At 37.3% G+C, this 26,263-nt stretch overlaps 1 protein-coding gene across 1 annotated transcript; it reads right to left on the bottom strand.

The window, feature by feature from the left end:
* Positions 1–14,622: 14,622 nt before the first annotated feature.
* On the bottom strand, positions 14,623–25,385 carry LOC113075697 (zinc-alpha-2-glycoprotein-like). The gene is made up of 7 exons (XM_026248378.1): positions 25,358–25,385; positions 23,768–23,998; positions 23,408–23,677; positions 22,728–23,006; positions 15,688–15,788; positions 15,408–15,544; positions 14,623–14,824 (listed from the first exon to the last, which is right to left on the bottom strand). Exons 1-7 carry the CDS (start codon positions 25,383–25,385, stop codon positions 14,623–14,625), a joined length of 1,248 nt encoding a protein of 415 aa, XP_026104163.1.
* Positions 25,386–26,263: the final 878 nt, after the last annotated feature.

A 26,263-nucleotide genomic window follows, 5' to 3' on the forward strand; every position in this document is an offset into this window, starting at 1 on the left:
CTGTAATGAAGCAGAGATCAGTTAGTTCCTCACTTTCCGCGCTGACGCTGAGATTGTTTGCTAGCTTCAGTGAAAGTATAACTGTTGTTTTTGAATGCACGCACATATTCCGGGTAATCACTGGCAGTGTGAAAGTGCAAAAGCTAGCGACCCAGGAGCAATTGCCGCAATACATTAACCGTGTATTTGCCGGAATCGCAATGTGAAAGGGGTTTCTGACTAATCTTTGATATTCTCACAGGATCTGGTACAGACTCAAAGGAAAACCACACAGATGATGACAAAACTGATGACACTAAACAAGTTTGTAAGTAAAACAGGAGACAATAACAAGGGATTCATTTTCTCACAAATGTTTTGTGGTCACAGGTCAAACAATGATAGTGTGAATCAAAACTTCAAACAGATTTAAAACTATATTTCACAAAAACAGGTGTGAAGTAGCAATTTAGAAAAACTGCTGTTTGGTTAAACATGACTTAAAATAGATTTTGAGGCAAATACAACACCAGCTAGTGTTCAAAACCGTCTTATTTTAGCCAGCGATTCACAACAGTAAGCTTGTAATAATGTTTTCTCATTTGAGTGGTACAGGTAGGTTTTCGCAGGAATTTCGAGCATCTTTCCGCGGCATTATGTCATCTGTAAAAAAAAAAGAATTGAACTTGAAATTGAAATTGGCTGAAATTGGGTAAAGTTCTAGTTTTAATGCATCTGATTGCAGATTGCAGGGATGGGGATGGCGCAGTGGATAAGACGCATGCCCTTGGTGTGAGAGGCCCGGGTTCATATCCACTGTGAGGCACCATTGTGTCTCTGAGCCAGACACTTAACCCCTAGTTGCTCCAGAGGCGTGCGACCTCTGACATATATATATAGCAATTGTAAGTTGCTTTGGATAAAAGCGTCACCAAAATGAATAAATGTAATGTAGATAGGATTACATAAGATTTGTATTTTAAAGAGAACCAGTTCTAAGAAACTAAATTTTGATTTTAGTGTTAAAATAACAATTTCTTTATATAAAATTCGAATGGTATGACAATTAGAGATTAAACTGTACAGAAATTGAAATCTACATGCTAGTATACACCACCGGCGGCACCGGTTTTGAAATCTCACACAACAGACACTGAAGAGAAGACAATGCTGAAAAAAAGTCATAGTTTTTGCTGTTTTTGGACCAAAATGTATTTTCAATGCAGTAATATGCAGTTATTAGTCGTGCCCACTGTATTGTTTGTTGGTTTTCATGAGACCCCCCTTGAAATGACCAGGACCCCCCATTGCCCCCCCCAATCAAAATTGTCTGGAGCCGCCACTGGTATACACTACAAACATGTAGGGCCCTATATAACGATCTAAACCAAAGTGTAAAGCGCACGGTGCAGGTGCACTCAGTGCGTGTCCAAATCCACTTTTGCTATTTTAATGACGGAAAAACGGTTCCTGCGTCGGGACGCATTTTTGCAATGGGTTGTCCCTATTCTCTTAAGTAATGGGCGTTACGTTCAATACACTAATCAGAGTGTCATCTCCCATTGCCTTTAAGAGCGAGATGCACTCGTGCCATGGCGGATCGCTATTTACATGGAAGAATTTGTTTGCGGAAAAGCTGAACGCTTCTCAAGCATAGAAAGCGACCTGCTCATGTGCAAAGTTAAAGCGCGTGAGCAGGTAATCTACAGGACAAGCAGGAATCCACCAAAGCTCAGCGCAATGAGTCAGTTAATATGTGTGTGTATTTGTCACGCTGTCTGGTCTCTGTTTCCCTGGGTGTCCACTAGTGGGCTCACTTCCCCTTAGGCACTTCACCGTAGGCACTAGAATTCCTCTAGTCTGGTCCTGTCTTCACAGTAATTGCACTCCTGTTAATTGCACCAGGTGCAGTCACTTTATTGTCATTAGCCTACCTCTAAATACCAGTCTTTCCATGTTGTTTGTATGGAGTCCTTTCCGTTCGTATGTTCAGCCTTCTCGTCTTCCGAGATTCCTCCTTATATTCTCGTCCTCCGAGAATTTGTTCATTTGTTTTTGGACTGATTTTTGGTGTTGACCTTGGACTGTTGTTTCACCACGATTTGGATTACCCTGTATAAATAAAATACCTGCAATTGGATCTCTCGCTCTCTTTGTGTCTCTCTGGGACACGATCGTCACAGAAGGACTCCATCCACGAGATCCAGCGGTATGTCTGTTCAAATTTCCTCCCCAGCCACCGAGCAGGAGAGGAATGTTTTTGAGGGTACCCGCCTGGTCGTGTTCCGTGGGACCAGGGGAGGTCGCTCAGGAGTGAGTGGCCGAGAGGAGGTCCGGCATCGCTCTCCACTGTGGCCCCCCGTCGTTCCTGGGTTTGGATGGGAGCCACCATCTCCACATTGAGCACCTGACTCGGACAGAGAGGGGAGAGGAGGCGCAAGTCTGCCGAGCCAGCGCCGCTACACAAGATGGCCGCCAACCCAGCACCGCTGCGCAGAATGACCGCCGACCCAGCACCACGAGGCAAGATGGAAGTCAGCCCAACACCACAGCACAAGATGGCCGCAAGCTCAGCGCCACGAGGCAAGATGGCCACCAGCCCAGCGCCACAGCACAAGATGGCCGCCGGCCCAGCACCACTGTCCAGGATTGTGCAGGTCCAGCAACACTGCACAAGAGGGCTGTCAACCCAGCGCCACAAGGCAAGATGGACGCCAGCACAGCGCCACAGCACAAAGTGGTCACCAGCCCAGCGCCACGGTGCAAGATGGCAGCCAGCTCAGCGCCAACACCCAAGATGGCCGCTGAGACGTTTTTGGATTATTTCTCCATGCTGTCAAAGATCCTAGAGATTCCCAGCAATGTTCACATCACGTCTGCTGAGCCAGCACCACAGTAAAAGATGGCCACTACAGTGGGCTTTCCTGAGTTGAGTCATGTTCCCGTTGACTCTGCAGAGTTGAGTCAGGTTCCGGTTGACCTTCCAGAGTCGAGTCATATTCCCGTTGACCCTCCAGAGTTGAGTCATATTCCCGTTGACCCTCCAGAGTTGAGTCAGGTTCCAGTTGACCCTCCAAAGTTGAGTCAGGTTCAAGTTGACTATCCAGAGTCGAGTCATATTCCCGTTGACCCTCCAGAGTTGAGTCAGGTTCCAGTTGACCCTCAAGAGTTGAGTCAGGTTCCTGTTGACCCTCCAGAGTCGAGTTACGTTCCAGTTGATTCTCCAGAATCAAGTCAGATTCCTGTTGACCTTCTGAAGTCGAGTCAGGTGCTTGTGGACCCTCCAGAGTCGAGTCAGGTGCTCATGGACCCTCCAGAGTCAGGGTTAGTCACCGTTGACCTTCCAGAGTCCGGGTTAGTCACCGTTGATCTTCCAGAGTAAGGACTAGTTCCTGTTGACTTTCCAGAGTTGAGTCAGATTCCAGTTGACTATTCAGAGTCGAGTAAGGCTCCTGTTGATCATCCAGAGTCAAGTCACGCTCCAGTTGATCCTCCTGAATCAAGTCAGATTCCTGTTGACCTTCCAGAGTCGAGTCAGGTTCCGGTTGACCCTCCAAAGTCGAGTCAGGTGCTCATGGACCCTTCAGAGTCAGGTTTAGTCACCGTCGACATTCCAGAGTCAGGGTTAGTCACCGTTGACCTTCCAGAGTCAGGGCTAGTTCCTGTTGACTTTCCAGAGTCAAGTCAGCTGCCCGTTGAATTTCCAGAGTTGAGTCAGGTTCCGGTTGACCCTCCAGAGTCGAGTCGGGTGCTCGTGGACCCTCCAGAGTCGAGTCAGGTGCTCGTGGACCCTCCAGAGTGAGAGTTAGTTACCATTGACCTTCCAGAGTCAGGGTTAGTCACCTTTGACATAACAGAATCAGGGCTAGGCACCGTTGACCTTCCAGAGTCAGGACTAGTCACCATTGACCTTCCAGAGTCAGGACTAGTCACCATTGACCTTCCAGAGTCAGGACTAGTTCCCATGGACTTTCCAGAGTCAAGGCTAGTCACCGTTGACCTTTCAGAGTCAAGTCAAGTCACTGGTGATTTTCAAGGACAGAATCATGTCACTGGTGATCTTCAAGGACAGGGTCAAGTCACTGGTGATCTTCAAGGACAGAGTCAAGTCACTGGTGATCTTCATGGACTGAGTCAAGTCACCGGGGTTCTTCATGTACAAAGGCAAGTCACCATTGATATTCATTAACAAATACAAGTGACCAATGATCTTCATGAACAAATGCAAGTCACCAATAATCTTCATGAGCAGAGTCAAGTCAGCACCGATCTTCTGGAATCCAGTATAAACACCATGGGATTACCAGAGTCTCGTCACTTCTCTGTGGAACTACCAGAGCCTCTTCACGTCTCTGATGAACTACCAGAGCCTCCCCACATCTCTGCTGAACTATCAGAGCCTCTCCACTTCTCTGATGAACTACCAGAACCGTTCCACATCTCTGCTGAACTACCAGAGTCTCTCCTCGCCTCTGCGGAACTTCCAGAGACTCGTCATGTCTCAGTCGAACTCTCTGAGCACCCGACTGTTCCTGTTGTGGCCACGGAGGCTACCCTTAACATGTTCATGTTCTATGTTTCAGACTTGCCCAACCAGACTTGTCCTCCTGTTGGTCCGGCCACACGGATGTGGTGGTCTTCTGCTCCGCCCTGGGGGCCTTCTGCCTCGACCACAAGGATGTGGTGGTCTTCTGCTCCACCTTGGGGGGGCTTCCGTCCCGACCACAAGGATGTGGGGGTCTTCTGCTCCGCCCTGGGGGGCGTGAGTCCGTCCCGACCACATGGTTATGGTGGTCTTCTGCTCCGCCCTGGTGGGCGTCACGTGATGTCCTTTTTGGACTTTTTGTGTTTTTTTTTCTGTCTGTTTCCTCCTATCGACCTGGCCCTCTGTCCCTCCCCCGTCTCATCTCGTCTCTGTTTCCCCATTCTACCTGGTCCTCTTGTCTCTGTTTTCCCCATTTTACCTGGCCCTCCATCCCTCCCCCTAGTCCTCTGCCGCTCCACCTCCCTCCTGGTCTCTGTGTGTTTTTGGTTTTCCCTTGGGTTCGGGTGGAGCATCTGGCAGCTGCTCTGTGGGGGAAGGGGTAATGTCACGCTGTCTAGTCTCTGTTTCCCTGGGTGTCCGCTAGTGGGCTAACTTCCCCTTAGGCACTTCACCGTAGGCACTAAAATTCCTCTAGTCAAGATTCAAGATTCAAGATTTTTATTCGTCACATACAAAATTATATATAGCATATATAACCAGCAGTGAAATGTGAGTCAGGTCCGCTCCATGGACAGTGCAATTATTAAAGAAAACAACACAGATGAAAATATACATAAATAAAGCTATGTAAGAATTAAATAAAAGTAAACAATAAAAATATAGGAATAAAATATAAAAAATGTATATTGTAGAATTAAATATAGAGCGCAAAATAATGTGCATGAATGTAAACTGTAGTCTTAAATATTAAGATGTACAATGGGCATATATGCATTTTACTGTAGTCTTAAAAATTAAGATACCCAGGAATGTACAAGAAGCAAATGTGCAAAACAGGTTGACACTGTCAGTGTGTCAATGTGAGGTAGTGAATAAAGTGAAAATGATAAAGTGAACATTAAGTGGAGGCATGAGAATGTTAAGAAGCTGGTTTAGAGTTTAAGAGCCTGATGGCCTGATCCTGTCTTCACAGGAATTGCACTCCTGTTAATTGCACCAGGTGTAGTCACTTTATTGTCATTAGCCTCCCTATAAATACCAGTCTTTCCAGTCGTATGTTCAGCCTTCTTGTTTTCCGAGATTCCTCCTTGTATTCTCGTCCTCCGAGTTCCCGTTCCTTTTCCTTTCCTGTTCCCTCTTTTGTTTATTTGTTTTTGGACTGATTTTTGGTGTTGACCTTGGACTGTTGTTTGACCACGATTTGGATTACCCTGTATGAATAAAATACCTGCAATTGGATTTCTCGCTCTCCCTGTGTCTCTCTGGGCAACGCTCGTCACAGTATTGGCACGATCATTATAAGTAATAATAGGCTGAATTGCAAATAGGTAACCTAATTCTAATACATGCAATGACTCCATCATTTCATTTTTATATGTATGTAGCCTACACAATAATATTATTTTACACTGTAATTCTTTTGTTTTTAATATATGGCATGTTTGTGTGATGCGCATCCCTGTGTGTAATAAGAAAAATTAACACGCACTGTGGACCTGCCCCGAGGCACCTTTTCTACATTTACATTTATTAATTTAGCTGACACTTTTATCCAAAGCGACTTACAATTGCTATATCAGAGGTCGCACGCCTCTGGAGCAACTAAGGGTTAAGTGTCTTGCTCAGGGACACATCAGTGTTTCACAGTGGATTCGAACCCAGGGTCTCTCACACCAAAGGCATGTGTCTTATCCACTGCTCTAACACCTGCCCTGGAACCGAATCCCTGACCTCTGAAGCTCAAAACCAGTGGCTTAACAGAGTGCACCACTGAGTCGCTACACCACATTTTCTACCAACGCGCTCTTTAAATAACAAACAAATATTGTGCCATTGACTTTAGACTTCAGACCATGTTTGAGTTGGTCTATAGCGCAGTCTATATTCAGATCCTTAAAATAGCATTGCGCCTCCATTGTGCCTGAACACACCTCTTTTTAGACCAGCACGCCCTTGGGTGCACAAATGTGCGGAAATACATTTGCTAATTAAACGATCTGGCACTGGACGGGAAAACTTGCAACATGCCAGAAACATATTAATCCAATATGATCTCATGGTAATTCGTATGTATTTATATAAAATGTGTTTCTAAAAAAACGTACATTAACTTAGGTTTCACAGGCACTACAATACTGTTTACAGCATCTAACGTAGAAATACTTTAGTATTTTCAGCATTTTAATACAATACTGAGGACACCTAAAAATGAATCCTTATGAATATTGAAATCACTGCATTAATTTTATTATTATTGTATTCAGTTGTCATATTAATGTCTTTCTGTTTTCAATTGCATTATTAAATTAAGTTGTTTATTTAATTTAAAATTATAACATTTCTTTCAGTGTGATATCTGCTGCCAGCTCGTTTCAAAGAAAAAGGTCTACAAAATGTCAAACAAGACACTTTAGACCCTTAAAACAAATAACATTCTACAATCGTTTAACCATTGAGACCATTTATTATTTTCTTTGATTCCAGTGAGACACAAAAGTAAGATATTGGACTATTTGTAGATGTGTGCACAAATATTAATGTACTGCATAAATTTGATGCATTTATCTTACTAACCACAAACAATATATATACTTTAAAAAGATTACTGTGACATTTACAGTAACTTGCTGTCAGCAATTGGCAAGTAAGTTGCTGTAATATATTCAACAGTATGCTGAGTGTAATTTTAGTCACAGTAACTTAAAAACTGTATTAAATACTGTATTTTTTATTACTGTAAAAATCATAGTACCGTAATTGCAATTAGAGTATATTTAACACAGCAAATATTATTTAAAAAATACTGTTGATTGTGTGTAGTGTAAAAGGAAGATGGTTTTTGCCACAAATATCACATTTATCGACTTTAAAATGTGAAAATATAATTTTGTGTTTTTCAATCAGTAAACACTTTGTTTTGTATAAGCCCAAAATTTTTAGTTTTTTAAAACTATAAAATCTTTTGTGACTGACTTTGTTCCAGTAAAGGGTATTTGTCAAACATCACATGACAAACCAGAAAACTCATTACTGCCGCTTGTCAGAGAAAGTGTTAACAGCATTACAAAATTACAACGATATCTATTGATTTTATTTTGAGGTAAAAAGCTAACTTAGCCAATTGTTTTCAATATAATTTTTCAATAAAGAAGATTTATATTTCAATCTTCATAGTTGCAGTCAAAAGTTTACAAACACCCTGCAGAATCTGTAGAATTTTCATTATTTTACCAAAATAAGAGAGATTATACAAAATGTGTTTTTTAGTACTCACCTGAACAAGATGTTTCACATAAAACATTTACATATAGTCCACAAGATAAAATAATAGTTGAATTGATAAAAGTAACCCTGTTCAAAACACTCTTAATACTGTGTTAGCTGAATGATCCACTCTTGTGTGTTTGTGTTTAGTGATAGTTGTTCATGAGTCCCTTGTTTGTCCTGAACAGTTAAACTGTCTGATTTTCTTCAGAAAACCTGATTTCTGGTTTTCTAACTTATTTGTGGGACCTGAAAAATCATTCAGGTCTCACAAATATATATATATATATATATATATATTTTTTTTTTTTTTTTTTTTTTTCAGCATTTTTGTGTATTTGAACCCTTTCCAACAATAACTGTATGATTTTGAGATCCATCTTTCACACTGAAGACAACTGAGGGACTCAAATACAACTATTACAGAAGATTCAAACACTCACTGATGCTTCAGAAGAAAACACAATGTTTTAAGAGCTGGGGGTGAAATGTTGAATTTGAAGATCAGGGTTAATTTACTTTTGTCTTCTTTGAAACATGTAGCATCTGAATAGGGACGGACTCGGAGTAAATATGGCCCTGGATTTCCCCCAAAATAGACCACACCACAAATACACCAGACACTAATATCTCACAGTGTATTAAAACAGTCAATGCATCACAATTATGGCAAATAACATCACAAAACCAATAGTGATTTAAATAAATATATTATATTAACTAAAATACCTGAAATCTACGGTACATTTTTTTTATATAAAATATAATGATAAACATAAACATGGAATCAAGAAACCTGAAACAACAGAAGTATTCTAATATTTGAGCATTTGTGTGTGTGTGTGTGTGTGTGTGTGTGTGTATTCGGACCTTTTTTATTCCAAGGCATCCAAACCTTATATTGATCCTTAAAATGCATTGTCAAATGCGTGTTTCACAATTCATTCATTTATTTTTGCTATTCAGTTTTGCATTTGTATTTCAGTTTTGTGCAATATATTTAGATGAGTTTTTAAATATTTAATTCCATGATTTGATTTTTGATCTGTGACTGAACACTTTTGTTGGACAATTAATCCCACACATTGAGAGTTTTACAGATTATTTGAGTAGTGAGTTTAAAGAACATTAAAAAAAATTTTCTCTTCCCAATTTCTCTCTTCCAGCTGCACCTGATTGGATTAAACCTGTAATAGGTATTTCTGTGGTTGTGCTTTGTCTGACTCTGATTTTAATTATGACCAGGAATCACAGAATATTTCGCTATATATTTCGGTTATAATTATTTCAGACAAGATATAATATATTGCAACACACATTATTGATAATTATAATTTTATAACGCATTATGTATAAAAAAAGGCTTTAAAGGGATACTCCACCCCAAAATGAAAATTGTCATTATTCACTTACCCCTATGTTGTTCCAAACCCATAAAAGCTTGGTTTGCCTTCGGAACACAATTTAAGATATTTTGGATGAAAACCAAGAGGTTTGTGACTGTGGCCATAGCCAGGCTTTGACAATTAGTGAGGTCCAGGGGGTTTCTATAATAACTTCCTTATTATAGAGTTGTGCTATAATAACCCGTATAAATACAACTAATTATATACACTAACACTTGAAAAGAGACAGACATGTAGATCTGTTTTCAGGGAAGCTCATTTTTAGATCATTCCCTTTTTATTGCATCAAAGTTGAATTCTTTATTTATGGGGTGGATCATTTTATCAGTTGTTTATGCATGTTTGCAACCATACATATTGCTGTTATAGTTTTTTATTTATAACCATTATATAGCTGATAACTTTGTCTAGTGCTCTTATGGATGTTTATAGTATGATTTGTTAAAGTTTTAACTACTATACTGAATGACTGGCATAGATTTCTTAATGGCTAGTGTTTGCGTATTTCATTTCATTCTTTATCCTAAGTTACTTGTTCTACAGATCTCTGCACTAGTGTTAGACAGCGTTTTGATCAGGTTATATCTTTCTTTATTATTACCGAATGTCATATCTTGTCAGCAATACCCTGTCGATGAACATGAACCACTAACTTTGCCCACAAAACATAAATTGTAAAAGACAAAATTACAAAAGACAATCCATGATCATCAGTTCCAGTGTCACGGAAGATAAACTGTGTGTCATACATATTTTGACATGATCAACCCAACTTCGAATCCACCTTTCTCTCCCCTTTCAAATTACATCAGAAAAGCATTTATTTGCATAATATTGCATACTGTTTTATAAAGTACTACAATACAGAGGTGCAGATAATTGACACTATTTGCAATAGCAGAAAATCACAGTGTAAATAGCATATCACAAAAAAATGCTGCTATCTTTACTTTTTTGATTACTGCCAGACTAATACCGCTGATGCGATGTTGCCAGATATTGCTATTAAAATAAACAAAAACCTACAAATAAATAAAACAAATCGAAATTATTTCAAATAACTTGTAAATGGATCTGGCAACACGGGGGCTGAACTCATTCACTTCAGAAGCGTCTCGCACGAGTGGCAACCTCTCTTGTGTGAAGCCAACATGGAAGTGACTAAAACTGCAATTCATCGACTGGCCGCTTGAGGCTGGCTCAAAAAGAGAGTCGATCCCATAGACTCCCCATGTTAAAATGACAAACTTTACAGCAGAAAAAAACATGTTTACAGCCTGGTGCAAAAAATGATTTTGGTCTAAATAGCTACTTTTACCCTTCATGACAACTTTGAGGGGGGTGAATGTTTTTTATAACTCATCCGTTTAAATTATTTTAAGCCTTAAAGTTCTGCATAATTAAGGGCGTGGCCACTTGAGTGACAGTTGGATTGCTGCTGCTGACAGTGCTGTTGTGCTAAATGGGCGTGGTTTCAGCAACCAGCTCCCACTTTTTGCCTATTTTTGATTACCCCAGAGTGACACGTGGTGATGCGCTGCCAAGATGGCGACCGCCTACTTTTGGTTTCAAAAACTCTCTTCAGAAACCTATGGCTGACATCACGGACACTACGTCCATGTTTTTATGCAGTCTATGGTCTCGCAGCGATCATTTTCATACCACGGACGCTAAACATTCTGAATTATACATGCAGAAATTCATATGAGGAGTTTAGAAGCAAATTAGTCAATCAGAGAACAAACTTTATTTTCGAACATGAAAAATTTACCGAGATCCGGGCCTCGGTGACCTCATACCAATCTGCTTGTGACTGTCCCATAGACTGCAGAGTAAATAACAGTGTCAAGGTCCAGAAAAGTATGAAAGACATTGTCAGAATAATAGGGTGGAGTATCCATTCAAGCAAAGTGTAAACGATTGTTTATTTTATTTTAATTTCTTCAGACCATTAACCTGTTAAATGTCACCCCGTCCTGTATACGGGACGCCTACGTTGACTATACTATATTACAATCAAATGTAATCTAATCTTGACAAACTATATATCGTTGGAAAGGTCTAAGACTCCCAAATATATATTATACCAGTATTTTTTGTAAAAAATTATGTAGGAAAAGTAATAGATCAATTTATGACAAGAGTGCACCCTCAGAAATCTACATTACAAAAGGAGCTTTGACCTTTGTTTAAAAAAAAGACTTCCTCGTTGCCTTTTTCTCTATCACATTTTAGAAATCATCAGAAGTTATATATCACTTGAAAACATAAAATCTCAAAATTCATCCTTCAAAACCCATTTTAAAATCAGACATTACATTACCATGTAAATGGCACATCAAAATCATGTTACAAAATGTTTTCAGTCATGAAATATAAACATTTTGGTTTGTATCATGCACATTCAAGTCTATCTTCAAAAACGTGAGTGACAGTTATCAGGTTAAACTGTGAATATCTGTGAATATTTTTATTATATTTAATAATATTCACATATATTTGTGGATCTCATTCTATTTTTTTTTCTATTTTATTATGTTTGTGAATGTTTAATTTTTTACATTTATTTGGAGTTAAGAAACAATTCTAACCTCATACTAGTCACTGGTTACTCTGAAATTGTCTTTAGGTGATTGTGTATTTCCAAAAAGCATCGTTATCTGACTATGGTCATAAGTTTCGTCACTACCAACATAGTTTAATGAGTCTGTGTTTCCCGAAACCATATCTATAACAAATATTTGCAAACAGTGTCGCAAACTTTTGGGGTTTGAACCTAGTTTCCTGCTAGTAAGTATGGGCTTATATAATGGGCACATAAGCACAATAAGCAAGCTAACATGCAGTACAATCTATATATTCCATTCTATCTGTATATAATCGATGTATTTTTGCGTGTCCTCTAAAAGTTTTTGAAGTGTACATGTGCTGTGCACAAACATTTAAGGAGCCCCTGGAGTATGATGTAAGAAGAAACCCGCGATGAATCAAACATCAAATAAAGCTAAATGACAGGGAACAAAGGATATGAAGTTATTCATCAGGTGCCATGTTCAGTGCAGCAGCATCTGATGTCTAACTGTGTGTGACATCATTAACAATGGCTCTATGTTGTTGAACTAATGTGGTTCAAACGACGAGGATTCGACTGTGTTCAGGAAGAAGTCGTGACTCATTAGTTTCCACAACAATACATCATACTCTGGTGTTAATCAGGTAGTTACATTGTTACTAAAAACACAGCCCAGATGTTTTTTTCTTTTATATTTATCACTGTAAAGTTGTATTGAAGTAATCTGTATTGTATCTGTAATCTTACATTTATATTTAATATTGCATGAGGAAGAGTCCACACTTATCCTAAAGTGAGGATTATACTAAGACTCTTTCATTTAAAAGATTAACTACTATTGTTATTATACTTTTTTATTTTGTAATAAACTTATATATTTGAAACTCTAGAAGCTTCTTTTTTTCTCTCTAATTTGTTTACTTTTCTCTGAAAACTGAAAAGATAAATAATAAGTTTGACCAAATCAAATTTCTAAAGTCAACTGAAACTTAAAATTCACTTAAAACTCAAATATATATATATATATATATATATATATTTGTTTTACATGATTGTATCACAAATTATCAGTATAAATCTATTTGGATTAACTTACATTTTTTAACAATTTTAAATCAAATATCCAGATAAATACAAATCTAAACTGTACCTTGTTTGGAAAAAAATTAAGCTTTTTATATTCTGAAAAGTAAGAAAGTACAGAAAATTTATAGAAATATGAAATTGCTTTAAAACTTCATGGCTTAATAAAAGCATAGCATTCCGGAAGAGAACATTCATGCAATAACATTAACGACCAAAGCCCCTCACAGTCCAGATGAACTTGCATTAACCCTCTTGTAGATCCAATCTATCAGACTTTGATTATCTTCAAAACACAAATTAAGATATTTCATAATAAATCCTAAAAGCTTTCCTTCCCTTCAGTGACAGTCCATGTAACCAAAACTTAGAAGATCCAAAAAAGTCATAAATGTGTCATAAAATTAATCTGTATGAATTGTATGTGTTTATATGTGAATAAAAGCATACTTTAAATCTGTTCATTATAGAAAGCGGTTGAATCTCTTCACAAGAAAAACCAAATACAACAAATGTTCAATTCACATGGAATACTTGTATAACACATTTACGACCTTCTAGGATATAGGTTTTAGTTACCTAAACTTTCTCTGGATGGACACGACAAAGTGACGTCTACAAATCATTTTGAGCTCTGTGTCAGTGCGTCATTAACACAACGAGGCATCAGTTTACTGTCAGGATTGGTTGAGTCGAGTCGAGCCGCAGCGCTGGTGAAGACAGCATCACTGATTATAATGAACACAGTGAAAGTCTTCTGGGTTTGGAACGACGTGAGGGTGAGTAAATCACAGATTTATAATATTGAGTGAAATAACTCTTAATTCTCTGTGTCCATCTGTAGAAACCGACAAACAAACAGAGCTTCTCTTTCCTGTACTTGCAGAGCTTATCACCTCCAAAGAGTCTGATTTTCCTGCTTTATGTATGAAATGCCATCCCTGCCATAATGGACAAAGAAATGTAAAAAGCATATATATATATATATATATATATATATATATATATATATATATATATATACACAGTAGCGTACCGTGGGGTTTCAGTGAGGGTCTTCAGTAAACAGCTGTAATCTACAAACACTAACACATCTATCATACACATCTCTGTAACAGCTAACACAGTCATATTCATATATTATTCTGCACACAGGCCCTCAATGACAATGACAGCTGATCAACAGTTTCAACAGTAGATTAGATGGGGGAGTAAATTTCCCTACATGTATCAGTAAAAGTAATCCAGCAAAACACAATTCACTTTGAACATTCACATCACTCTAAAATGCTTCCACAGAGCAAACAGACTTGGCCTAAATGTGGCCACAAGCTGGCACTGACACTTAATAAAAGAAACTTGAATGGCCCAAAAATGATAAATAAATAAATAATCACTTTATTGTAGCTGGCTAGTAGCTAGTAGTAACTAACTAATAATTTAGTGATGTGACAAAAAAAAAAAAACAACAACAACGAACAAATGTTAATAGAGTAACGACAAAATCACTCTGAGATGGGGTACATTCAAAACAAGTAAATTTGATATTGATGTTACCTGAACAAAATTATGTTTTGTTTTGTTTTTTTTTTACAGATCTACAACTAAACATGTCACGAGGTGACAAAATTCCAGCTGTCAAGGTGGAAAATCCCCGCGAATGAGGTGATCAGCGGAAATCGGCGGCAGCTGTGCACGTTGGGACACGTTGCCATTAGGGTAGGATAAAAGGAGAGAGGATGCACTAAAGCGGGGCTTGGTTTGGGCACTGAGAATCTCGGAGGAAGCGTGAGCGGTGGAGAAGAGGAAGTGGGGCTGGCAAACGGGCACAGCATTGTGAGTTTGGGAGAAAGAGCACACCGACTCAACCGGAAGGAGGAAATTGCTGGACAGTAAGATCGTTTGTGAGAGACTGTGAGTAGTTCAATCGATCTCCATCCTCTCTCTTGTTTATGGGACTCCCTGACTTGAATGCCAGGTCAGAAAATGGGCGACGGCCATCTATATATGTATTTCCCACTGAGTGTTGAATTGCAGTGATGAAGTGATGTGATGCACTGTTTTGATGTGTGAAGTGTGAACTTAAACCCGCCGGGTGTCCACTACTTACCTGAGTTTTCTGTCACGTTCTAAGACGTAAGAAGAGGCTAACACTGTTGTAATCTACAGATATTTGAGTGTACTATCTGACAGCCCATTGTGAAGAGGGATTTCATACTGGAAATACTCCCCTGACTGCTTTGCAGTAAAGCTCCTCCCGCTGTAAGTTCTCTGTCTGTCATTGCTGAAGAAGAGCATTACGTATCTGTGTATTCACCTGTCTGCTTTGCAGTGAACTTCTCTTGTAAGCTCTGTGTCTGCCAGCCCCTTCCAGAGGATTTCATACCTGAATACTTACCGGACTGCTTGGTAGTGGAGCTCCTCAGCTGTCAGTCCTCTGCCTGTCATCTGTAGAAGAAGGGAGTACATCACCAGAAATACGCACCTGAACGGTCCTACAGTAGCCTCCTCCCAGTTGTGAGTCCTGACTTGTCGCTCTCATTGGAAGACAGCAAAGCCACTTACCAGAGCACCCCCTGATATTGCACTCTGTGGGCCTCTGTCGGGTCCGCAGGACGGAATGACCCTGCCCAGAAGACACACCATTTTAGATTCCTTTTATATATTTAATAAAATACTGTGTTACTTGAAGCCTTGTCTGTCGTCCTTGCCTGGCCTCTGTCCGACTCCCCAAGGGTGGTACGGGTCTTAAGGGTGGGTGCAGCCTGATTGGCCTGCCCTGTGACACATGCATATATTTTATCTAATTATACTAATATACTAGCAGTATACTTGTAAGTGTACTATTTCAATACCACTTGGGACTAAACTGGCCCACTTCTAGAAGTATATAAGTGTATACTTTTAAGTACTTTAAGTGTAACAGCAGTAAACTGAGAACACAACCAGTTTACATCTGTTCTTAGTTTGTACTGCAGTTATACTAGAAGTGAACTTACAGGTAAACTGATAGTTTATACTAGTTAAATACTTGTAGCACATTATGAAAGTACACTTTGAAGTATACTCTCAGTAAACTACTAGTTTAGTAGGTTTATACTGCAGCTATAATTGTTTTATTTAAAAGAACATGACATCATACTTTAAGCATTGCTACTATGTTACTATTTAAGCATTAATGTTTGTACATGAATTATACCTTTAACTGCACTTTTTTTAAATAGTTTCCAACCAGCACCAATATTTATGATTTTTTTTCATGAAAATGTCATGGCCCCCAAAATAATTTGTTGTATGAATATCTGAGAATACAAAAACTAAATTTTATTCTAGCTTCAAGCAGTCTTTTTTAACAGCACTTGAATGCAAAGTTTTATAAACAAACAAACATTTTGAACAAAAATCTGAGAAAGAAAAAACAATGTCTGAATTGGATTCAGAATGCTAATCAAAACATACATCAAGTTAATCAACACACCCAAATCTTGAAAATCATTACCTTTCCACGGGTCAATACTGCTTCATTGTATGAAATACAACAGTTATTTTGTCCTACAATCAACATGGGATTGCCCTTCATCCTGCAACATCTGGACAAAACAGGGACTTATGTGAGGATCCTATTTGTGGGCTTTAGTTCGGCTTTCAACACCATCATCCCAACAACCCTCCAGACCAAACTGACCCAGCTCTCTGTTCCTAGCTCTATCTGTCGGTGGATCACCAGCTTTCTGACAGATAGGCAACAGTTAGTGAGACTGGGGAAATTCACATCAAACAGCTGCTCCACCAACACTGGCGCCCCTCAGGGATGTGTTCTCTCCCCTCTGCTCTTCTCCCTGTACACCAACGACTGCACCTCTAAAGACCCCTCTGTCAAGCTCCTGAAGTTTGCAGATGACACTACAGTCATCGGCCTCATCCAGGACGGTGATGAGTCTGCTTACAGACAAGAGGTTGAGCATCTAGCTGTCTGGTGCAGTCTTAACAACCTGGAGCTGAACACGCTCAAAACAGTGGAGATGATCGTGGACTTTAGGAGAAACCCACCTGCACTTTCCCCACTCACCATCATGAACAGCGCTGTGACTGCAGAAGAGTCATTCAGATTCCTGGGAACCACCATCTCTCAGGACCTGAAGTGGGACAATCACATTGACTCCATTGTTAAAAAGGCCCAACAAAGGTTGTATTTCCTTCGCCAGCTGAGGAAGTTTAACCTGCCACAGGAGCTGCTGAAACAGTTCTACTCAGCCGTCATTGAGTCTTTACTGTGTACTTCTATAACTGTCTGGTTTGGCTCAGCAACAATATCAGACATCAGAAGACTACAGAGAACTGTTCGGACTGCTGAAAGGATTATTGGTGCTCCTCTGCCCACCCTTCAAGACCTGTATACATCCAGAGTGAGGAAAAGGGCTCAGAAAATCACTCTGGATCCCTCACATCCAAGTCACCCCATCTTTGAACTTTTGAACACAAGAACAGTTTCTTCCCCCAGGCAATCTACCTCATGAACAGTTAAATGTTCCCTACTTATGCTTATAAATGTGCAATATCCTTATATTTATTTGTTAACCCTCCATACTAGAACATTCCTGCATCTCACTCAATCCTATTCCATTATCATTTATAGCACAATTGTTTATACACTTATTTATTTGCCAATTTGTAAATCTCTCTTTTTTGTCTTTTTTTTTCTTTTTGTCTTTTTCTTTGTCTGTGTGTTGGTGTCTCTGTGTACTGGAAGCTTATGTCACTAAAACAAATTCCTTGTATGCGTAAGCATACTTGGCAATAAAGCTCTTTCTGATTCTGATTCTGATTCTACAATCTCTATCCTGATCCACACTTCATTCCAGTCGGTGGCGGTAATGCACCAATCAGTTAGGTGTCCCGTCGCCAATAAACACCAAAGAAGAAGAAGATAAATAAGGAAACCATAAATAACACATTCCTAGCGGTCACGGAATGAAAGGGTAAGAAAGGCGGACAAATGCTAACACTACACCATTTTAGCCTTTATTTTTGTCTGACAGAAAATGTATCCAGAAACATAACATGAGAGAAGATCGTTGTATGTACAAAGCAGCGGTTTTACAGTAAGAGCAGATGAGCGAGATTGCAAGCAAACATGTAACATGCAACAGCGCTGATATCTGTATAATCTGTCTCACGACGGTCTAAACCCAGCTCGCTTTCCAAACTAACAGACCATAACTACAACACACTACAGAGTAACTCCATGGTCTTTCACTTTCACTTCTTCTTCTTCTGTGGCTTTATTAGGGTCACACACCAACGTTTTAGTTTAAATAATGCCCCCTTTCTTTATCGTTTTCTTTTTTGTTAGTGTAACACTTTTTTGTGCTATGAAGTTGTTGAAGTGTTCTATGTCTCTGTTCTTTATATGTGTATATTTTTTTTAATTATTGTTGTGTCCTAACTCTGTTTCATACTGTAAACGGAATGTTCAAAAAAGCAAATGAAAATAAAAAATAAATAACCGTCAGACATGTATTTATCATTAAGTCAAGAGAAAATGTAAGGTTTTGATATATAACAAAATATAATGAACAGTAAGCCTAAAATTATTAGTAACATTCTTCTACTTGAGTAAACTTCGAATGAATTATCGCTTCTTACCTTAGACTACTGCAAAGGTAAGGAATGACACATAATAAAAGAATAAAAAATACAAAGTTTTAAATGGTTGTAATTCAAGAATGCTTTGGAATATAGACTTACTGTATGGTTGGTCTTGTTTTAAAGAAGACATTTGCTAGGTTATTGTTCAAGTGAAATAAATTATGAAAGTGAAACGGAAAAAAAAGATATATAAGTTTGAGTTTATTAAAATGTACAAATTAAAAAATATAATTATTTATATTCTATATAATATATATATATATATATATATATATATATATATATATATATATATATATATTACAAAATTTAATTTAATTTTAATTTAATAACTGCAAGAAAATGAAAGCAAAAAATCTGAACAAGTTGTGTTTCACATTTTAGAGACAAATTATGACAAGACCCCTGTTCCAAGATCGCGGCGGTTTTGACGCATGCTTAGAACCCCAAGGCAACATCTAGTGTATATATCTATGGGCAAGAACACAAGTCCGTTCTTAAACAGTTAAAATCTAAAGTCTAAAACGATTGCTTGTAATAAGCTAAATATTCAGATTTACAGAAATATTGTAACCGGTGACATAATAGCCTACAATGAATTATAAAGGAATATAAAAAGAGACCACTTAATTAATCTATTTATTTTATTATATAGTTATTATATTGTTGTAGTATATTAAGGTAATTTTACCTTTAAAGATAACATTAAAGAAAACATTTTGATGGCAGCATGTAAAATTCCAATTTGGATGTGGTATGTTTCTAAAATGTTGCAAGGAGACATGGTAACATGATAAAAAAGTTATAAATATTATAAAGGAATAATCATTTAGACTTCGACTTGTGTCATTGTAACAGTTACAATCAAATTCTCTATAACATAGTCCAGTTTGCAGCATATAAAAACAACAATTCCAACAAAAATAAAAATGACAAAGAACAACTAATTTTAAGTGAAAAAATATTATAAAACAATAAAATAGAATCAACACGCATCAAATCAAGACAAGTTGTAAAGATTCTAAAGGTGCATGAGTTAATACTACAAATAATAAATAAAGAATATTTAAAACTGTAGCATTTATTATCATATTCTGAGTGCTCCAACAGTCTATTTAAAGTCTTGATAATCTTATATAGGAGTTATAGAGGCTAGGAAAAAAATAAAATAAAAATAAAACTCTTCCCGGTTGTATGAGATTCCATTGTCCTGTATACAATCTATACAAACAGACTCCCCCTATAGAGCTGCAGCCTCTATAACTTCATTATATAACTTTGATAATAATGATTCATTTTAACATAAAACTCTGTTTTGTAGCTCTCTGTTCTCCAAAAAATGAAAGGGAAGAGGGTTTGTTTCATTTGATTAAAACATTAATTGAATTAATGTTTCATACTGTATCATTGCCAGTAAAAAATAAAGTACATGACACACAATTCCTGATAAAAAGTTTTGATTAAAGGGATTTTTTTGTCATCATTTACTCGTTTCAAACCTGTATGAGTTGCTTTCTTATGCTGAAAACAAAAAATATATATTTTGAAGATTGTTGGTAATCAAACATTTGGTGGCTGCAATTGACTACAATAGTATTTTTTTTTCCTACTATGGAAGACAATGACAACCTCAAACTGCCTGATCTTCAAAATATATATTTTTTGTGTTCAGGATAAGAAAGAAAATCATACAGGTTTGGAACAACATGAAGGTGAGTAAACAATGACAGAATTTTAATTTTTGGGGTAACTATCCCTTTAATGAAAACCGACTGTGTTTGTGTGAATGTATATAAAACCTATAATGTACCTTGCTCATTCTTACTAATTGAAGCCACAATAAACATTTTACATTAAAATAAAATAAATCTTCTTTAGGATGAGATTTAACCCAAACAATATAAAACTAACAGAGGTAACACATTTGGATGCTTTAAGTAGTAGCTACTCTTGAGCAACAGATCAAATGCAACAATCTACTGAAATGGACATGAAGTGATTTTTCAGAAAATGCACATTTCATTAATGACAAGTTAAAAAAAATCCATAAAATCGAGTAACAGGGTTAGTCCACAAAGATGATGAATTGATTATTTTGCAAAGGTAAAGGTGACATATTTGAAATATTTTCTTGTGTCTTAATTTTCAACTAGAAGTCACTGGAAGTTTAATAGTGTGAGATCTGTTTGACTCAACAGATGATATTTATATGCCTATCTAATGCCAGAAATGAGAAGGAAACCTGTTAATAACCAGTCCTTTGCATCTCCTTCTTATAAATCCAGAGATGGTTCATTTAATTTATTTTCATTTCTCGCCAACCTCTATTTGCCTAAAAAAAAAAAAAAACAGAGAATTATGTTACACGTATAACACATTTTAGCTGTGATTTTGATTCTTTGAAGCATTTCAAGAATCTTTCAAACATGAAAGAAACTGCATCGTGTTTCAACTAAGTATAAAAGAACATAAATAGGTAAATTAAATAGGAACTTAAATAGGAATCTGTATTTTTATTAAAATAAAGGTGACAAAGGTTATAAACAAAAATAAAAAAATAAAACTACATTTCTTGCAGAACCAGAAAGAAATAACATTGTCATTTCATAGGTACTCTGTGCCCTTTTAATGCTTTGGACTGAATTTGGATTTTACAACTCTTTGCTCAAAAGACAGTAAATGTGATATTGAGATACCTGTGTTGAGCTAATCACAACCTCCTTCATCATAAGAGAACTGCTCAGAATGGTTCCTATCACCATCATCGCAACGGTATGTGTAAACTAGAAAAACATAGATTATTTAAAAACTTGTATACAGTACTTACACATCTTAATATATATATATATATATATATATATATATATATATATATATATATATATATATATATATATATATATATATATATATATATAAGATACTGCCAAAACTGTTCACCTCTAATTCATACAGTTTAAAATGTCTAAACAATGATATATTTAATCCAAGAAACTACTGGCAAAACCATTGTTTTTCATTTTTAAGATTTTGGGATATTTTCTTCTCATAGTATGTCTTCTTTTAGAATAGTGGAAAGAAAACAAATACACATTTAATTAAGTTTTTTCTGGTTGATGATAGTATTGTCTGATTTACCAACGCTATCTCATGACCAATTCGTACGTATTTTACGAGGTGGCTTATTGGTACAAATTTATACGATTTGTCTAAGGGATAGGTTTAGGGGAGGGGTTAGGTGTAGGTCATTCGTACAAATTCATACGAATTGTGCAACTCGTAAAATACATACGATTTGGCAAAAATCGTATGAAATTGTACAAGTGTGGTCGTACGAATTCGTACGAATAAGCGACCTTCTAAAATATGTACGAATTGCCGTGAGATCGGGTTGGATTTACAGATAAATCTAAAATCTCCTCTGTAATAGACTCTAATATGTCAATAATTTTGAACTTGGCTTTATTCAATATAAAGATTTATGGAAAGTTCTGGAAAATTATGCACATTAGTGCATATTAAATTAGATTGTGTAATTTGCATATTTACAACTTCAGTAAACTTGGACTACAAATATTGTTTGAAATTCTTTATATAATAAATCAGCTAGGGATGAGGATAACTATTACCCCATTCACCTATAGAGTATTTCCTTAAAACAACAATGAAAATTGTTTATCTTGAATATTTATAACTCACCATTTGACCTTTTCTTTTTGTAGATGCAGTAACTAATTACAGTGAGGACTAGAAAAAGAACTGTTGCTCCTGCTATAACCAGCCATAGAAATTCTGTTTCACAGTCATTACATATTCCATCTGCAGAAGGAAAAATAATAATAAATGAAAAAAATATGTTGATTTTTATCAATACTATAAACTGTTGAACTGAATTGAGACACTTTAACTGTCATCATTTATGACCAGAAACATTAATCCATTTCAGCATTATCATGTTCTACTGCAATCATGCGATTATAATGTGACTACTTGTATTTACATTTCATTATTTTAAATGTAGAAGATTCTGCTCATGTGCACTTAAAACTGTATTTCTGGTGACATTTACCCCAGTCTACTGTCACTGGTTCTGTCAGACCGCTGTGAATGATCTGACAGTCATAAGATCCTTTGTGGTTTCTGTCGATCTCCACACTGACTCTCATCTGAAAGGATCCATCATCATTTGGTCTGATTCCAGATGATATTTGGTTTTCAGTGTTAATTTTGTTCAATCTGATGTTCATCTCAATATCTCTGGGGTAGAAAGCAGTGGCCAGACAGCTCAGAACCAGCTTACTGTGATCATCAGGAGCTTTCCTCGCAAACACACGAACATCTGGTGGAGCTGAGCAGAAAACAATAATGCAATTAATGAATAAACATTTACAAAAATTTGCTTGTCCCAGTGGTTTCTGTGCTCTGCTTTTGTGATCCACATGACAGGAACAACATGAGGTTCAATATATTTTGACAAAAATGTTAAGACGGTTAACATGATAGAAGAAAATAAATGTAGGGTGGGGCTTAGTTTAGTGCATCATTTGTTGATGGGATGATGTGATGCAGGTGTGACTCTCACAAGAGGACACAGATGAGTGCTAGCTTGATTATGCAGGAGCTTATGGAGAATAAATGCATGTCACCATAGAGAAGTCTTTTGATTCACCTGAAGATCCAGCTATGCCATTTTCATTAAACATTACAAGCTGCCACAGGAGCTAATTAAATAATTGGATTAAAACATACTCTTTTTTGTGTTGTTTAATGTGGAGATCCAGGTCATGCAGTCGTTTAGGTATTGCTTTATGAATTGGTTTCGTTTTGTTTGCTGATCCCATTTGATTTTGGTTTCTTTGGCTTTGGGGTTTTTATCAATCCACTGCAGAGTGTAAGAATTAAAGGCAATAAAATCCTCTCCATCAAATCCATATTCATCAAACGCTCTCAGACTCGTCACTGTTCCATTAGGAAAATTCACCAGTTCACAACCAATTATTCTCTGAAGAACATGGAGCTCTACAATCACAGAATGAAAAGATAATTAAACTCCTTTTATAAGTTTTGTAACAAGTCTGATAATTAATAAGAGAAAAGCCTGAAACTCACCAGAACACTGCGAGACAGTGCAGTTTGACAGTGTGTTTAATTGATAGAGGTACCAGTCTCTAGAATCCTTTGGTTCATCTATAGTCCGTCTCTCTTTTATCCATTTTTTATCTTTATTACAGTAGTAAGCAACCTGTCTGTTATTATAGACAGCCACAGAAGCCCAGTGCCCAAGGGGAATGTGTGCTTTGACAGTTAAAACCGAAAACATGTAGCAGAAGTGGTGATTTCCTTAGGAATATAACACAACACAAAAACACTGAAATCAGGAAGCTAAAAAACCACAAGCAAAGATACTTGCAAAAGAATGTCTTCCTGTCATCAAGATCTCATGAACTAACGCTCACTAATGCAGATCAATGTGTTCATTCTATAGTGTAACATACTTTTAGAGACTAAAAGATACATTTAATACAAATAAATAAAGGGGTGAGTTCGTTCTGGTGTTCCAGTTAGACGCGACATTTCGTCAAGTCAGCAAAATAGCTGTGCATGGCTCACAACCTGCTTGAATGCGTGAAGTGATCTCCTGTTTTAACAGTGACGGCCTTCTTAATTGTAAACTTTAAAGTTCTATTTTGTTTGGGAAATTCTCCACACAATATTCAGAATATATTTTCATTTCTCTCGCGGATGCTCTTTGTACCGCAAAACCAGGAAATCTGTGGTTAGGCTACACCATCTCGATGCAACTTTGAGCAGAGTTTAGAAGAAAAAAAAAATCCTGCAGCAGTTCTCCAACACACATAGTAATTTTGAAATCAAATAATTCTGAAGGATTTGACCTGAGCATAAGACCAACATTATATGGATCATACAAGCCTATAATGTTTGTAATCGTGGGTGACGATGAACAATATTTTTTACAGCATTTAGGCTATTAATCGGGGTTAATGTACATTTCTACATAGGTAACTAATATCCAATCATTACATATAACCTAAAAAAACAACCTTGAACTGTTTATACATTTGTGAGTAGCCTACTTTGTTTGCTGCGTTAGATCAGAAGGAAGCTAGCCTATATAGAAAGTAATTAAATCTGTGCTTACCTTGTAGTGCATCACTTAGAAAAGGGTAAAACAATAAAAGACATAGCAAAATTATTATTTTATCTAAACAGAAAATATTTAAATTTAAAGCTTCAGACATTTTGTAAGTTATAGCCTAGTTTAGACGCACGCCTTTCCGGATGAACGTGGTGTAGCTACTCATGCTCCTGCTGGCTGGTCGATGAAATTTCACTTTCGGTATAAACTCAGCCTACTACATACAAAAAGCTGACTTTCACAATTCAATATTTAAAAGGAATTAGCACTGAAAAACTGCATTTATCTAGGCTTTAGGCTACTTTACTTTGGACTGTAAATTCTTGAAGGGTAAGTGACTTTCAACTAAACGCAGTATGGTTCACTGTTCTAAATGACCAGCAATAAAAACATAAAATAGAAATAAAATGAGAATTCATTTAGCGACTGACAAACAGCTGGCATGCCTTAAAATGATTCATGTTATAAGGGCTTCGTCCAGCTATTTTTGAGGCAAAAAAAATTCATCGCCATTCGGGAGACGTGACGTGGTTCCTGCATACTTTGCGGATAGAACGGGTCGTACTTCATAATTTTATTCATTCATGTTACTCAAACATTGTGTTTATTGTAGAAATTACAGTCTGAGCGCAAAGAAAACATTTGTATCTAAATAAGTTCAATGATTCTTGATTCAGAAGACGGCTTTCCAACATACAAACATCGTCAGAGCACCGGACCAGATCGGAATACACGATTCGTGAGGCTACTCATCCAGTCCCGAACGCTACGAATGTATAATGCACACGAATGAATGAGAACTGAGGCTGAAATCTACAGATCAGATTAACCCTACATATTTCCTGCTTCTAGATATAGCACATCCCATAAAGGCACCAGCGCGCAATGTATAGCCTATCCCTGCCATGACAACTTTTTTATGATGCATAATAAAGTTTTTAAACAAATGTAGGCTATTTATAACTGTTGCTTGCAGATGTTGAACCTGTTGAATCATGTTCAATCTTTAATCTGCTGAAGAATTAGATCCTCATTAACTGATCATCAACATTCATCTTTAAGTGCTGTAAAAGTCTTCAGATGTATTTGCACATTAATAAATAAACAGCTTCACCTGAGAGTCTCAAATATGGAATTCATATTTATCTCTATAATCCTGAAAACCTTTGGCTCACAGTTCTCAGTTATTTCATATTCATGTTTTCTTAAGCACCTTCAAAGAGGCTTTGTCACTGTTGGTAAACCGTGATCTCAGGGTTTTTCCACTATGTGGGTGAAGTCTTTGTGTTATGCGTCAGCACCAGGGGCGTAGGAGCGATTCTGAACCTGGGGGGAACAGTAAATGCCAGGGAGGGTTCGGGGGAAATTCCAAGTACACCCGGCTGCAGCCTGCAGATCGAGGAGGGGCTGCACCTGGGGCGGGGTTAAACGTGCAGCCCCGCCCCACA

Source organism: Carassius auratus, unplaced genomic scaffold (assembly GCF_003368295.1).
Source record: "Carassius auratus strain Wakin unplaced genomic scaffold, ASM336829v1 scaf_tig00017499, whole genome shotgun sequence".
Taxonomy (NCBI): Eukaryota; Metazoa; Chordata; class Actinopteri; order Cypriniformes; family Cyprinidae; genus Carassius; species Carassius auratus.

Bases quoted from the DNA above. Each gene is read 5' to 3' on its own strand.
- LOC113075697 (XM_026248378.1), bottom strand. From the start codon at position 25,385: ATGAAGTACGACCCGTTCTATCCGCAAA. The intron at 23,999-25,357 runs GTATGCAGGAAC...TATATTCCTAAG, and splicing joins CGACCCGTTCTATCCGCAAA to GAAATCACCACTTCTGCTAC. The intron at 23,678-23,767 runs GTGAGTTTCAGG...CTGTGATTGTAG, and splicing joins CACTGTCTCGCAGTGTTCTG to AGCTCCATGTTCTTCAGAGA.